This window comes from Trachinotus anak, unplaced genomic scaffold (genome assembly GCF_046630095.1).
Source record: "Trachinotus anak isolate AG129_WGS33_773 ecotype Australia unplaced genomic scaffold, CSIRO_AGI_Tana_v1 ptg000005l, whole genome shotgun sequence".
NCBI lineage: Eukaryota > Metazoa > Chordata > Actinopteri > Carangiformes > Carangidae > Trachinotus > Trachinotus anak.
This window is the reverse complement of record NW_027273856.1, coordinates 19,934,343-19,948,551: the sequence shown is the minus strand read 5'-3', so window position 1 is coordinate 19,948,551 and position 14,209 is coordinate 19,934,343. Positions and strand designations below refer to the sequence as shown.

Sequence of the window (14,209 nt, the reverse complement as noted above, 5' to 3'; positions counted from 1 at the left end):
CGATTTTTGTGCAAGCACAGAGTTTCAAAGTGTGGAGTTTTACCAAAAGCAAGAGAAAAAAAATACAGCCTTCCTGGGAAATTGATGGGGTTTCTCTTGAGACTACCGCACTTTGCTCTTACACAGTATTGTAGATATGAGACACTTATACTTGCTGCCAAAATCTGCCTCTGATATATTGATGAACTGCTGTGAATTGTAATGAAATGAAAAGATTAATCCAGCCAGTGGGATGCATGAATAAATCAGCTCTGATGTCAGACACACATGAACAAGCACCCACACACACAGTGAAGTTCAGCAGGAGGATGTGATAGTCCCTCCGCAGGGCCTAATCCTTTAAAACCACAAAAGCAACACGTTGTGATGCCATTATCTATTAGCCTTATTCCAAAAGCTAACATGTTTGATCCTGCTATTAACACCTCTTGGTTAATTATGTATTTATAAAAAACACATGGGTTGACATGTTTTTTTCTCTGTGTGGTCAAATTCGCAGGAACATTGCACCTCCCTGGGACTGTAACAAGCCATTTTGATGTTATTTAAAAGCATTAAGCAAATAGGCGATTGCTATTCCTATGTATGGAAAATCACCCAAAAACACACAACTAAAAGCAACAGTATGGTTTTAACTGTTGACTTTACAACTATTTTTATGGTGTGACTTTCCAGGATACGTGAAGATGCAAGAGAAAAAGAGCTGCTTGTAATAAGGACAGATATATATATATATATATATTCTGATGTTTCTTAAAGGTTCGGGGGACATAGGGACCATAAAGCAGGGGGGCAAAGGGGGGCAAAGGGGTCCCCAGGATTTTATGGAATAATTAAATTCCACTACAGTGTAAAATAGAAAAAACATTTTATTCATTTTGGAGACTGTATAAAAGTGACTATTTAAATAGTTTTCACTCCACTGATCCAAGCGATTACAAAACAAACTGCTCCTGTGGGGGTTTAGGTGACCAAATCTTATCAAAATGGGGTCCCAGGCTCTAATGTGTGCTTATTTCACATCGTTAGACCTGAAAAAGTCTGGGGCCTCCGGGTTAGTGGTCCGCAGGAGGTGCCTTATGGTGGACAAATGATTGACAGCCCCTTGGTGACATCACTGTACGACAAAAAGAGTCGCAGGGGAAGAGAAGGCACCGATCAATTGAACCACTACACTGTGGCGCAAAGAGGAGAGGCGACGCGCTCCCCGACTCGCAGCAACAAGGTCCAAAGGAGCAACACTTGAGTGCGCTTATCTCTCCGAAAAGCTCCAGCTCCGCTCAACTTCTGTCTCAGCGAGTTGTTCTCGTCTGAAGATGTTCAACCAAGATGCTTTATACTTAGATCGGTCCTGCCTACGCGAGCCCGCTTCCTCATAGACTTAACATATTTTTTTTTCTTTCCGTGCTGACCAAGACCTAACCCGAACTGCAGCTGGTGAGAATATGTGCGAGAGGCGATCGGCGAAGGGCATGGGCTGTCTCTGGTCCCCCAAGGAGAAGCAGCGTGGATTAAACACGAATTAATGTGGAATTTATCGGAGCCCAAAGGTGGAACGACGACCGGACACAGCGCTTCCTCGTCAGGTAAAAACAAGGCTTGGTTTTTGGTTTTATTAAAGTGTTAAAAATATTCCCTAGAAAGGAACTCTCGATAATGTCAGCTGGTATTTAACTTCCTTCACGAGGAAACTTTAACTCTACAGCTGCAGATCGTCTGTTTCTCACTATATAGGTTTGTAGGGTGTGTGCGTAAAAGTTAAAGCGTTCCCATTTTGAACGTCGGGAAAAAACACAGTGAAAAGAAAAATACAGTTAAAAAAAAAAAAAAAAAGTTGTTTCATTGGTTGTCGTGCTTCTCAAATGATGCTTCAGTTTTTGATGTTTTTGATGTTCTTGTCCCGGGCTACATCTGGCCCTGGTACGCACGTCAGATCTAACACCTGCGAGCCTCTTGAAGTAACTCTATCCCTTATGATTATACATGACCGTCAAAGCCTCTGCAAATAGAGGCTTGTAGCGCCGTCTGACTGCCTCTCCTGCTGCTGTGTATTCTGACTCTTTTACCTCACTACATACTTTCATGCTTCTTGTGATCTTTCGGGTTATGCAGACTTGAATCTTCTCTCCTTTTATCTCATTTCACTAAACATGATTTCTTATCTTTTCTAACCGGAGACTTTTTGTCTGCAGTCTCCCCCGCAACTTTCTTTGATTTGTCTTTCTCGTGTCATTCCCCCCTTTTTTTATTCGTCTCTTTCAGAACTTCCTCACCTTGATATTTTCGGGTTTCTGTTCATGTTAAGATCGATCCTCCGTCTCAGTTAGACGCGCTATATTGCCAGCGGGCTCACTATTCACAGCCCCCCTTTTTTTGTTGTACTTCAAAGTGAAGAGGTGTCTTCCCTTTTTAACCTGCTCTGCTTCAATCATTCCTACTGTATGGAGGGATCACACACAGTTTGGGGAATGCTGCAGTGAAGCCCCTGCTGTGTCTACCCCATGTCAATACCTCAGCGCCAGTGTATTGACAGAAACCAACTTTCTCCACAGGGACTGACTGATCATGGTCGCCGTGGTCCGCTCTCTCATGGTACTGCTGCTCGCTCAGGTGTTGCTGGAAGGTGCTACGGGACTAATCCCCGAGGTCGGCCGGAGGAAATATAGCGAATCCGGGAAGCAGACCCCGGAGCAGTCGGAGAGCTTCCTCAACGAGTTTGAGCTTCGGCTTCTCAATATGTTTGGACTGAGGCGCAGGCCGACCCCGAGCAAGCAAGCCGTGGTGCCGCAGTACATGGTGGACCTTTACCGCATGCACTCAGCGAACGGAGACCACAGCACTAAACGACCCAAGAGCATGGGGAAACACGCAGATAGAGCCGCCAGCAAGGCCAACACGATTAGAAGCTTTCACCATGAAGGTATGTATTAGTGACATACCTTTACCTGTCAGCCGGAGAGCTCATCGGCTCTCTCAGACAACCCAAACCTATATTTAAACATGACTCAGTGCCTCAAGACTGAACTTCAGAGTCTTCACTGTTTTATGGAGGGTTAGTCATTTACAGGTGACACGCGTCCAAGTTATTTGTAACTCTTAAATAAGTTTGGGATAGCTTAAAACTCAGTGACGCGATTTACAAACAAGCATCTCATGCACAATTAAATCAACTCTCATATATGTAGTGATGCAACCTTTAACCAAACATTCCCCTGGCGGAGCTGTCACGGGCTTCAGAAACATCAAGGGGCGGTGGTATCCCTGGGGTAATTTGTTTCTTAATAATTGATGGTGTTTGTGTGGGCTCTGAAAACAGTTTTTCCAGACACGCACCACAGCAGCAGGATAAAGGGCGGTGCGCCCTTGCGCAGGTGATAGTCATCACCCCGTTACTTCAATAACACACGACATGACATTATACTAACACACATTATGACAAAGTCATCGTGTCAGACTGAATTCTGAGTCATTTTTAACAGGACTGAAATTAGTCCTTGGTGAAGGGGGGAGGAGGGGTTGCGCGCCTTATTCTTTCCAAATCACCCTCTCTCCGCGCTGTGCGCCATTACGCACGTTCCAATAACACCATAATTGCTCACTTAGTTTATTTGCTGGATACCCACTGATTGTAGAATTCACTGTTTCAGTTCTATTGAATTTTACTTCCAAGGCAACATATGCTGCTCAGATGAATAACGGTCACACACCGAGGGTTTATAGGGCCTGGGGAAAGTGCATTAATTCACCAGTCATATACTGTGTATATAACAAAGTTATTGGTGAGGTGGTTTATTCTAAGCTGTTTAAAATAATCTAACAGGTGAAAGTTTAACTGTTAGGCAGCAGAGAGATGCAAATGTTTATTATATTAAAATTATCTATGTATGATAAAAAAAAAGATGGAACTTTTACTGCCAAACATATACCAACTGTATCAACCATACAATTTCCTATGGCCCATGTTCCAGTTTTAACAACATACAAGTTACTGAGTCCATAGGGGCTCTACACAAAGTTCTTATACAGAGTCCTAAGTGTTTGAGTGGGGAAGTTTCCATCAGGGGTGAGTCAGAGGGGTGGCTGAGTGGTTGCTTGGGTGCTCTCCAGAGCCCTAGTGCAATGACACCCAGTGGCTACACTGACACACTACAAACAAGCCTGGCCCGGGCAGTCAGGCTGAGTGACTGCTCCCTGCCCACTACTGGAAACCTCTGCACCTGGCCAGCACACACCTTGACACCACTGGCTATTACAAATGTGTCCTGACTGTGTTTACATGCACTCCCCTGGCTCTTTCATCCTATGCTAACAGAGCTGCAAGGCTGTTAATCTTCCCACGTCAACAGACATGCAATTGATGGCTACTCCATATAATAAGCATGTATTTACAGATGTAAGTGCAGCACATCAAAGCCAACAGCTCTAATCATTCATCACATATGCCTGCTGATATTAATTTCACTCAGATAATTAGTTTTACTGCTATCAGTTTTCAAAAATGACCATTTTCCATGCCAAATAGAACATTTCCACTATTACACAGGAAGTGGCTGCCAGAGACAGGTCTGTGATGAATGACCCAACATTAGCCTTTATCTTTTGTTTTGGCATGAAGCGCAAAGAGAAATTAGGAATGTTGATACACTCATATCTGTGGTTCACACGTTTTTGACAAGCCTCAACTTGTTCACGCAGCCGTTCTTCTGAGGAGAGACGGATAGGGAGAGAGTGAGAAAGCTGCTGCAGAAAGAAACAGAGAAAAAATGACAGAGAAGGAGACAGAATGAAAAGAGGATTTGGGACTAAGAGAACAGAGGGAGAGGGGGATTTGGGAGCTGTGGAAGGAAAGAAAGAGGGGGATTGGGGACAGATGAGAGGGAACGAGAGACAGGGGGCTTTCCCACACCAAATGAGGAGTGATAGGCCTAATTGAGGTCTTTGTGCCTCTGGAGGGAGGTTTAGGATGAGATGCTGGAATTTCCTAAGTGCCTCCTTTGAAAATGCACAGAGTTCAAAGTTTGTGTTTATTTTACCACACCAAAAAGATTAAAAAGTGTGTCTATACATAATCTGTGATCTTCATAAAGCAAGAGTTCAAAGTGGGGCTGCATTAAAGAAAATTGCGGCTTTTACTTACTGTGCACAATAGAGGGGAATACCACTGAATTCAAGCATATATATATATATATATATATGTGTGTGTGTGTGTGTGTTATTTATATCAAACATTGTATACTCACCTTTCTCAATGTGGTTTAAAAATGTGCTCCAGAACTTAGATATTAATAATATCCTAACTACTCTTTGGAATAGCTTTTAACTCTACAACATTTACCAGTGATATTTCTGAGCTGGTCAGTCCTGTAAAGGTTAATGTAACAGTTGGCATTTATGTTAGCGTGTATCTAATCAATTTTAACTGATTTCCATGTTACTCTTTTGTCCATAATTATCTTTGATGGTACTTCAATATATGGTACAACTTTTTTTCATGTACACTGACAGTGGAAATTTTATGCAGCAGCCAATTCACATCGGGCAAATGTGACATTTCAAGTCAGGCTTACGAATATGTTTGATCTTATCAATAGATGGAAGCATGCTGCTTTCATCTTTTGACATTTAACTAGGTAAATTTATGAGCATGACACTAATGATGTTATTACATCGCCATGAGAATTTGCCTGCTATTACACTGAGTCACACATGCAAAGTGTTGATGTATGTGTTATGCCTGTATGATAATGGCCCACACCCACTCACTATAACCACGTGGCAGCTTGGCTAGCTGCATACAAAGAAGGCTGCAAGTTGTGTGGGTGTGTGTGTGTGTGTGTGAGAGAGTGAGTTAGTGAGAGGGAGCAAAAGAAACCATGTGAGAAACCATCCTTTCATACGTTCCAATCTTTTCCTGCTCACAGTGACTCCATGAAGCCAACTAGGCTTTAATCATAGATGTTGTTTCTCATTCTTGTACCATGCATAAATTCTGTTTAATCTTTGGTATGCATTTCATACCCCTATCATCTTACACTATGTTCATCTCTCCTCTGTCTTTTGTAGAGTCCATGGAGGCCTTGGCCAGCCTGAAAGGCAAAACGACCCAGCAGTTCTACTTCAACCTCACTTCTATCCCTGATGAGGAGCTCATCACCTCTGCAGAGCTACGTATCTACAGGGATCAGGTCCTGGGAGCTGCAACCCCTAGCAACAGCTCCAGAAACAGCAGCACCAGTGATAGTGGTCCTGCTGCGGGTTTCCATCGTATCAACATTTATGAGATATTCGGAGTTCCTTCCACTGATGGTGGGGAACCTCTGGCACGTCTGCTGGACACTCGGCTAGTGCAGGACTCTTTAAGCCGCTGGGAGAGCTTTGACGTCAGCCCAGCTGTATCTCAGTGGACCTCCGGCAAAGGCCACAACCATGGCTTCATGGTGGAGGTACTTCACCCAGAGGAAGGGGAGATGGATGGAGAGCATGCCCAGAGACGTAGTAGGCATGTCAGGGTGAGCCGGTCCCTGCACCAGGACCAGGACTCATGGCCTCAGGCTCGGCCCTTGCTGGTGACGTACGGTCACGACGGCCGTGGGGACTCAGTACTCCACACACGAGAAAAACGTCAGGCAGCACTCCGCAAACAACGCAGAAAGCAACAGCACAAGGCAAGCTGCAAGAGGCATGCCCTGTATGTGGACTTCAGTGATGTGGGGTGGAACGAGTGGATAGTGGCACCCCCTGGTTACCACGCCTTTTACTGCCACGGGGAATGTCCGTTCCCCCTAGCAGACCACCTCAATTCTACCAATCATGCCATTGTGCAGACGCTGGTCAACTCAGTCAACTCAAACATCCCCAGAGCCTGTTGTGTCCCTACTGACCTCAGCCCCATCTCCCTGCTCTACTTGGATGAATATGAGAAGGTCATCCTGAAAAACTACCAGGACATGGTGGTGGAGGGATGTGGCTGCCGGTGAGCAACTGACAGTGGTATGGATAGAAAGAAAGAGTGGGCAAGAAAGACTGAGAGAGGCATCAGAGGTTATTATGGACACCCGGTTTCCCAATGAAGACGTTTATTTATATGAAAGAAAGACAAACAGAGCTATTGTGGAAGAAGAAAAAAACTATATATGAATATATTTATGTCTACGTAAAGTTGGGAAAAATAAATATTTTAATCAGAGGAATATTCCTTTACTGGTTTTGAAAATGTATTTCTGATGTACATTTCGAAATGGGTGCAATACCACATGAAGTATAATGCTCAGATTTTTATTTTGTATTTATTTCTATTATAACCACTTTATTTGTAAATAAATAATGTGTATTTATCGTGAAAAAACATGGTCACTCCAATTTTCAGACTGAAGATCAGCTACAGTGAACCAGCCATTGTTGATGTGTCTGTGTCAGGGGCCAACATGCGTGACTAACATGAATAACAAAGTTTCAAATTCTGACAGAAATTAGCTGCAAAAATATCACGCACGACAAGAAGCTCACACTACACTGATTGCAAGCCAAGCATTGGACTCTTTTGGTAAATGTAATTGGAAACCAACAACAATAGAAGTGAAGAGAGGAAAGTGACAGGGCCAGGTCAGGGTGCCACTTGTGTAATGAACTGTAGTAGGGTGTAGGGGTCATGGGACGGGAGTGACAAGTTACAAGTCCACAAATGTGATAGACTCCCGTGGGAGGACTAGGAAAACACCAGAGCATGTTTTCATGCATTACATGTCACTGCAAAGATCCATGGGAAGGCACTTCTAAAGGCTAGTTTGTTTTTTCTGTTCCGAACCAATATTACAGATGAAAAAAAAGTGAATCTGCAGCACAGGGTTTATTTATCATGAGATTTGGGATTGAAAGACTGCAAAGTATGGCAGACAGACAACAGGCTCTCAGCAAGAACAGAGCCTACTGGCACTTTAATTATTAAACGCAAACAAACACACACCTGCACCTGTCCACATACTGCACATGCTCAGACAGATTCTGCCCCACTTCAGAGTTTGGCTGCCTTCCTTTGTCATCTCTGACTCATAAGGCTCTGATGTGTTTCAGCATTAAAGGAAAAAAAAATACAGGAATGTTTCACAAAACGACTCAGCGGCAGCGGCAGACAATAAACTGCAACAGAAACAATACCATACACAGACACCAAAAACAGCTTAAGAGTCATGTTTTATTCACTAAGACAGTGGGTACGGCTGGCTGGCAAAACAAAACATATCATATGTTACAGCTTGAAGTATGAACACCTGAGTCAATATCTTCATTCTCCGATGTTTTTGGTGGAAACAATGTAATACATAGACTAAACTGAATCGACTAAAAGTGCTCCAGAAAGACACCGATGAAAATTTATAGTGCAGCCACAATAGCAGATCAGATAATGAGAGGGAGAAGAGAAACAGAGAGGCAGAGTTCTGCGGAGTTTGACTGACTGCATTTTCTGCTGTGTTTGCATTAGAAAGGGCTTGGAGGGATCACAAGGCAGCTCAAAATGCTCTAAATAGAATGTTTTTTATGTGAGCGCACATTGGGACCATGGAATGTTGGTTTTCAATCTCAGACACATGCATACGCTTGCATGGAAAACCAACGTGCTTGTTTTTTCAATCATCTATTCAAGGGTTTCCTGGTGGGCTTTTTCTCTTCAAAAAACAAATGTGCATTGAACAAAGATACGCTTGTTACTTATATAGGAAATGTAAATCAAAACATTTAGAAGGAGCCATGAGACTTTATTCATGGGCAGTAAAAACACTGACATGTCACATTTTTTTTCATGGGCCTCAGATCATGTCTGTTTACCCATTCTTATCCTCCAAGGGGGTGCAGCACCCGTTTTACTCCAGATGATGCAACTATCCAATTATTTTATCTCCTCCCAACATGCACACACACACACACACACACACACACACACACACACACACCTCCTCCTCTCCCGCCACAGTTCAGTTTCAATCTTCTGCATGTGTTATTTTATTCTACCTTGCATCTCCACCCCCCTTGGTCCCATCTGGTGTCCATTTCTCCTCTGTGGATCCCACCATACCACAGCCCCGCACATGGGCTGCACATACCTCTGTCAGTAGCAGCACCATTTTAATGGACTTCAAGAGGAAGTCACTTCATTGGCACTCTTAATGAACATTTGATAAAAATCAACAATAAAAAACGTAACCCTAAAAATGTCTGCCAAGAGTTTCAGGAGTAACGTCAGGAGTGGAATGGGGGAAAATTTTGTGTTTAAAAAAGTGTGAGATTTAGTGGTTTGCCTTTATAGTTCCAGTCCATAAACCTTTCATTGGGTTGGGTGGAAATACTGCTCCCAGAGAGGGTGACACATGGGTAGCACTCCTGAAACTCCCCTCCTGTACCCCATCCCAGCTGAACTGGACTCCATTTGTACTGTGAGTTGGCCACTGTTCCTCCGACTTCTGGGACTTCTTATTTTAGAGGCACGTTATTATCAGACAGCTCCTCTGGGACCACTCCTTAACTTCTCACTGAGAATAGGGGTCAGGGGTCAAAGTAATAAGGACCTATTATCTCCACCATTACTGACTGACTTCCAGGCTCATCACGTCATCACAGACTAGTAGCTTCAAGTGTGGTCAGCCACTGGTTGGGACTGAGAACATGTTTGTGTTTCAGAATCCATTCTGTTTATCCGACTTGCGCACAACATGGCTTGTAAAACAATTTATTTCATGGCATGAAAGAATTGATGATGAGCTAAAAATTCAGTCTGTGTGTGACTGTGTGCTCCATGATTTAGTTATAAAAGCACAACTGTGAGATATGTGTTCTTGGCAAGAGTCTCTTCACCTGCTACACAGACCTCTGCAAAGTCACTCTCTGAAAACAGATTTCCCCCTTCCTTCTCCATGAACATCTGGTAAATCAGTTAAAGGTTTCCTTTGCTGTCTTTGTTTACGCACAAACACACAACAGAGCAGCCGCACAACTGATGAGCATAACACTGGAAGCTGGGACCTACTAGCGTGGCAAGGCACATTCGGTTTGTTTGGTGCGCAGCAAACCACACCAAAACTATCTGTAGCTCCAAACAACCCAAATCATAAGGGTTATAAAATCAGATTTCCAGATTTCTGGCTGGCCCAGAATTGGAAAGTATGTGGCATGCCGTGTACCTTTGATGAAACAGAGGACTCAGTCGCTATGGGAGATCTTAACTGGCTGTGTGCCAAGGTGAGACACGAAAATGCAGAAAAGTGAAGAGAGTCAGCGGCCACTTTAGAGCTTTTTCTAACTTCGGATCTCTTCTCCTTCATGTGCTGCACACGCTAATTTTAGAGGTGGTGCACATGGTGTTTTTTCTGTATTCCGAGAACAGCCAGTGAGATGACGTCCAGCATAGCTAAGACTGTGGCATCTGTGCTGCAGCTCTGAACACATCAAACAGACGGGCGTCCACAGATTCAGGAGCAGAGCGAATATGGAAATTACTTTTCCAGAATGATTACAAAGTTGATAGTATTTTTACATATATACAGTCTTAGCTTTACATTCTTCCATATGCATATGTCTACAAGTTAAGCACATATGAAAGCATACATGTGCACAAATGCACAACTTTTGACTTTTTGAATGATTATACATTCATATTACAACAGGCATGAAGGAAATGACAGCAACGTTACTGAAAACTATCACTAACTTGCCTCTGAAATATGTTCTGCTACTACCATTACTGTAAGAACTAATCATCCGTGCAATCACAGTGGAGTTGGCTTGGAGTGACATGCTGAAATCATTACCTCTGGCTGGGGCTCAATGGAAGAGACCATTATATAGCCTTATATTCACAGCAGAATAGTCTTGCTGTTAAGCTATAGAACAGAGTTAAAAGGTTGTCTGCCATTATAATACTCTCTAGAACAAGCCAATGAAACCTTAGAGGATGGACAAGAACTTAAGCCAAACACTTTTTATCGATGGACGGTGGGGGGCAGCAGCAGGGGAAACGACCTCGTAACATCAGAGCTGTTCATGTCTCATAGAGGGATTCACACATTTATCTGGACAGTGTGCAGTTCTCTCCCTATCCTATTCTTTTTCTCTGTTTTGATCGCTGAAAATAATAAATACTGGAGGATCTGGGTAAATTTTTGCTAAGATAATTAATCTTCCTTTTATTTTTTAACTGCTATTCTGTGATCAAATAGGAATGGACTTCAGCATGTGTACCTTGCACGTTGTAGACTAACACATTTCCACAGAGGATACAGGAAGGAGTTCCATGTGGACCACATATGGGCTTCTAAAACAGGCTCGAGGATGGATTTGCCTCTAGACACTGATCTAAGGTCAGTGTCATGTTTACTCCTCTGATGGTTACAGTTAGGTTTGGGGGGAGGGGTGAACCGGACTGATCCTGGAACCTTGCCGAAGGGTGTCTCCTACACCCTGAGCTTGAAAGGGGCTGTGTGGTTACGGGAGCGGCCTCCATCTTTGTAGCAGGAAGTGAAGAGATCAATCAAAGGGAGCTACATGACATCCCCCAGCATGCCTGTTAAATAAATGTCAATCTCCGACACAGTAAATCTCATGCATTACCAAGCATACAACTTCAAATCAGCTGGCAAAAGCTCATAATACAGAGTGAATAATGTCAAATAGCTACAATATAAAACAGAACACACTCACTCTCCCTCTCTCACACACACCAATATCTCTACTTTTTCTATATATAAATATATATCTACAATACACATACTGGATGGCCTAAATCTTGATTACTCATTTGTCTCCTGTGATTGAAAACATAACTGTATATTCGACTTAAAATTGATCACCACTATCTCAATGATTTATTTACATGTTTTTTGTAATGTTATGTAAGTGTAAAATGTTTATGCTTATATGAACTTCTAGCCAGTAGATGGCAACAACCTATCTACATCTACAACGCTGTCTGGGTGCTACCACAAAGTCTCCTCTCCCCTGCTCTGTCTGCTTGGCAGCAATGGTGATAAGAAAGATAATGTAAGTTTGACTCTTTATGATCATAGTATTCATCTCCACGATTTAGGATTACAGACTTCTAACACTAATATCACTGTCACAAGTTGATATGGTGTCGATATGGCACCTTGAGGTGCTCCAGGCCTGGGACCCAGTCCACCAAGCATCAGTTGATCTCCAGATATGAAAGGAGAACTGTTATAGAGTTGGGGGCCTCACTTGGTGGTCTATGAGAACATGCTGGTGCTGAACCTTTTGTACTTAGAGGAGATTACCAGGAGGCTGCTTCCAGATGCAGTGCACCAGGGGAAACAGGCTCTCCTTCTCTGGGTGGTATGGGACAAATTCATTCCCCACACTTTTCTCATTAGCGTAATAAGCTCTGTATAAACCACTGGACTACCATTGTCAAGGACACACGCACCATCTCCTCCATCCATCGATACAGTGCATCTGTCGCACATCTCTGTGCTGGAGAAATGCAGATTGGAAAATGTTGAAATGTATGGCTATTTGAACATTGTCCAATCTGTGTAACTACGATCTCTAGCCAATGAGCATGTGCATTGTGTACTCACATTGCTGTTTCAAATGTGCTAGGTATGAATTATAATTGTAAAGTATACAAACATTTTTAAAACACAGTAATATTCTCAATTTTCAGATAAAACCCACTGATCATTTTCAGCATGCACAAGTGTCAGCTCTGTACACCAAATACAAAACAAATGCATATATGCAATATTATTATGATAAGATATTATGTATTGTTTTTGTAATACTACTTGTATAATGGTGTGTAGGAAAGAAAAAAATTTCATACGCAGCGCTTATTTTCAAAGAAGGTTTCATCAGCCTGATTGCAAAGGGAAATGACAGAAGCCTGTTTATGTTAAGAGCAGGTCCACAACCTGAGGGCCCCAGCCAGCTCTGCTACGAGGTGTAACTCATACTCCTTCACCCCGCTCTCCCACAGCCTGTCAGTGGCATGGCAAAGTCTGCCTCACCAGGCTTCCTGTGACTCACTTCCTGTCCCGGCCCTGCACCTGCACTCCCCTGGGTGATGTCATGGCAGGTTTTCCTTTTGGAGTCGCACTACTGAGCACACTCCCCATCTGGCATAATGCACTTATGCATGCGTGTGTGTTTATGTGTGTACATCCATCAGCATGCCTGGTTCAGACATCAGTCAGCGGACCTGCAGTGAATGTGGCCCTTCATAGCTTTAGTGGTGACCTCTTCTGTGAGGCAAAGGCTTTGCAGAGTAGAAAGGCACATCAAACAGAGGAGAACGAGAACAGTGGTAGATGGAACATGGATTCATTCCCAAAGCTGGATCATTGTGATTTTCTTTCTCCTTTGCTTCCTCTTCTCTAAGACACAAATATGTCCTTTTGTTGCCTCCTTGTGTCTGTGCATTCAATTACTTGTAAGAATCCTTCTGTGAATCCTTACTGAGCTTCACGTAATGAAAACTTGACCTTTATGAGAAAGGAGTAGTTCTGTTTTCCAGTGAGGGGAAACAACCTCTAGATGTCCTCAATATCTGTAGGAATAATTATAGTAGGCCTTTCTACCATTGGTGACCGCAGTGAAAATGATAGATTGAGGGGAACACACTACTTGGACAGGCCCATGAGTAAATGGAAATATTGTATGAGAATGAGTGCATACTTTTTTCCCTTATCCTGGGCCGTAAGAAGTGATGTTTTTTTTTTACCAAACCAACCTTTTTTTTTCTCTTTTCTCCCTCAGATTGAATGAGTATGTACGTGAACGGGCAGGAAATGCCTTACAGGTCCAGTCAGCAGAGGAGAAACCCGTTAGAGGTCAAGGGTCACAAGAGGAAGGCAGCAACCATATATCAATATTCATTTCCTTTTCTGGTACATTCACAGACCTCTTGGTAGTTTCACTCCTTTATAGAGTGTGTTATGGATCATTAGTTCTTGCTAGCTGCCTGTTGACAACATTAGCTGCTCTAATGGTCGTCTGTGGGAAACTCAGTGCTGTGTCCTCCTTTTTGGTGTGTGCGTCACATCCATCTGGCTGTGATGCTGATAGATGGTACAGACCAGACAGAAGCCAGTGCAAGAGAAAAGGATGACTCGGGCCCAGTCTGGTTTTCTTTGACATCCATATTGTTCCCTCTTGACTGGACTCATTTACATGCATACATACTACACCCATTGCCTGTATAGGA

At 43.1% G+C, this 14,209-nt stretch overlaps 1 protein-coding gene across 1 annotated transcript; it reads left to right on the top strand.

Annotated features, from left to right (window-relative positions):
- The first annotated feature begins 1,153 nt into the window (after positions 1-1,153).
- bmp2b (bone morphogenetic protein 2b) lies at positions 1,154-7,345 on the top strand. Its single transcript, XM_071478780.1, has 3 exons — positions 1,154-1,586; positions 2,553-2,920; positions 6,064-7,345. The coding sequence occupies exons 2-3, from the start codon at positions 2,566-2,568 to the stop codon at positions 6,975-6,977; spliced, it is 1,269 nt and encodes a 422-aa protein (XP_071334881.1). The 5' UTR covers positions 1,154-1,586; positions 2,553-2,565; the 3' UTR covers positions 6,978-7,345.
- The last annotated feature ends 6,864 nt before the right edge of the window (positions 7,346-14,209 follow it).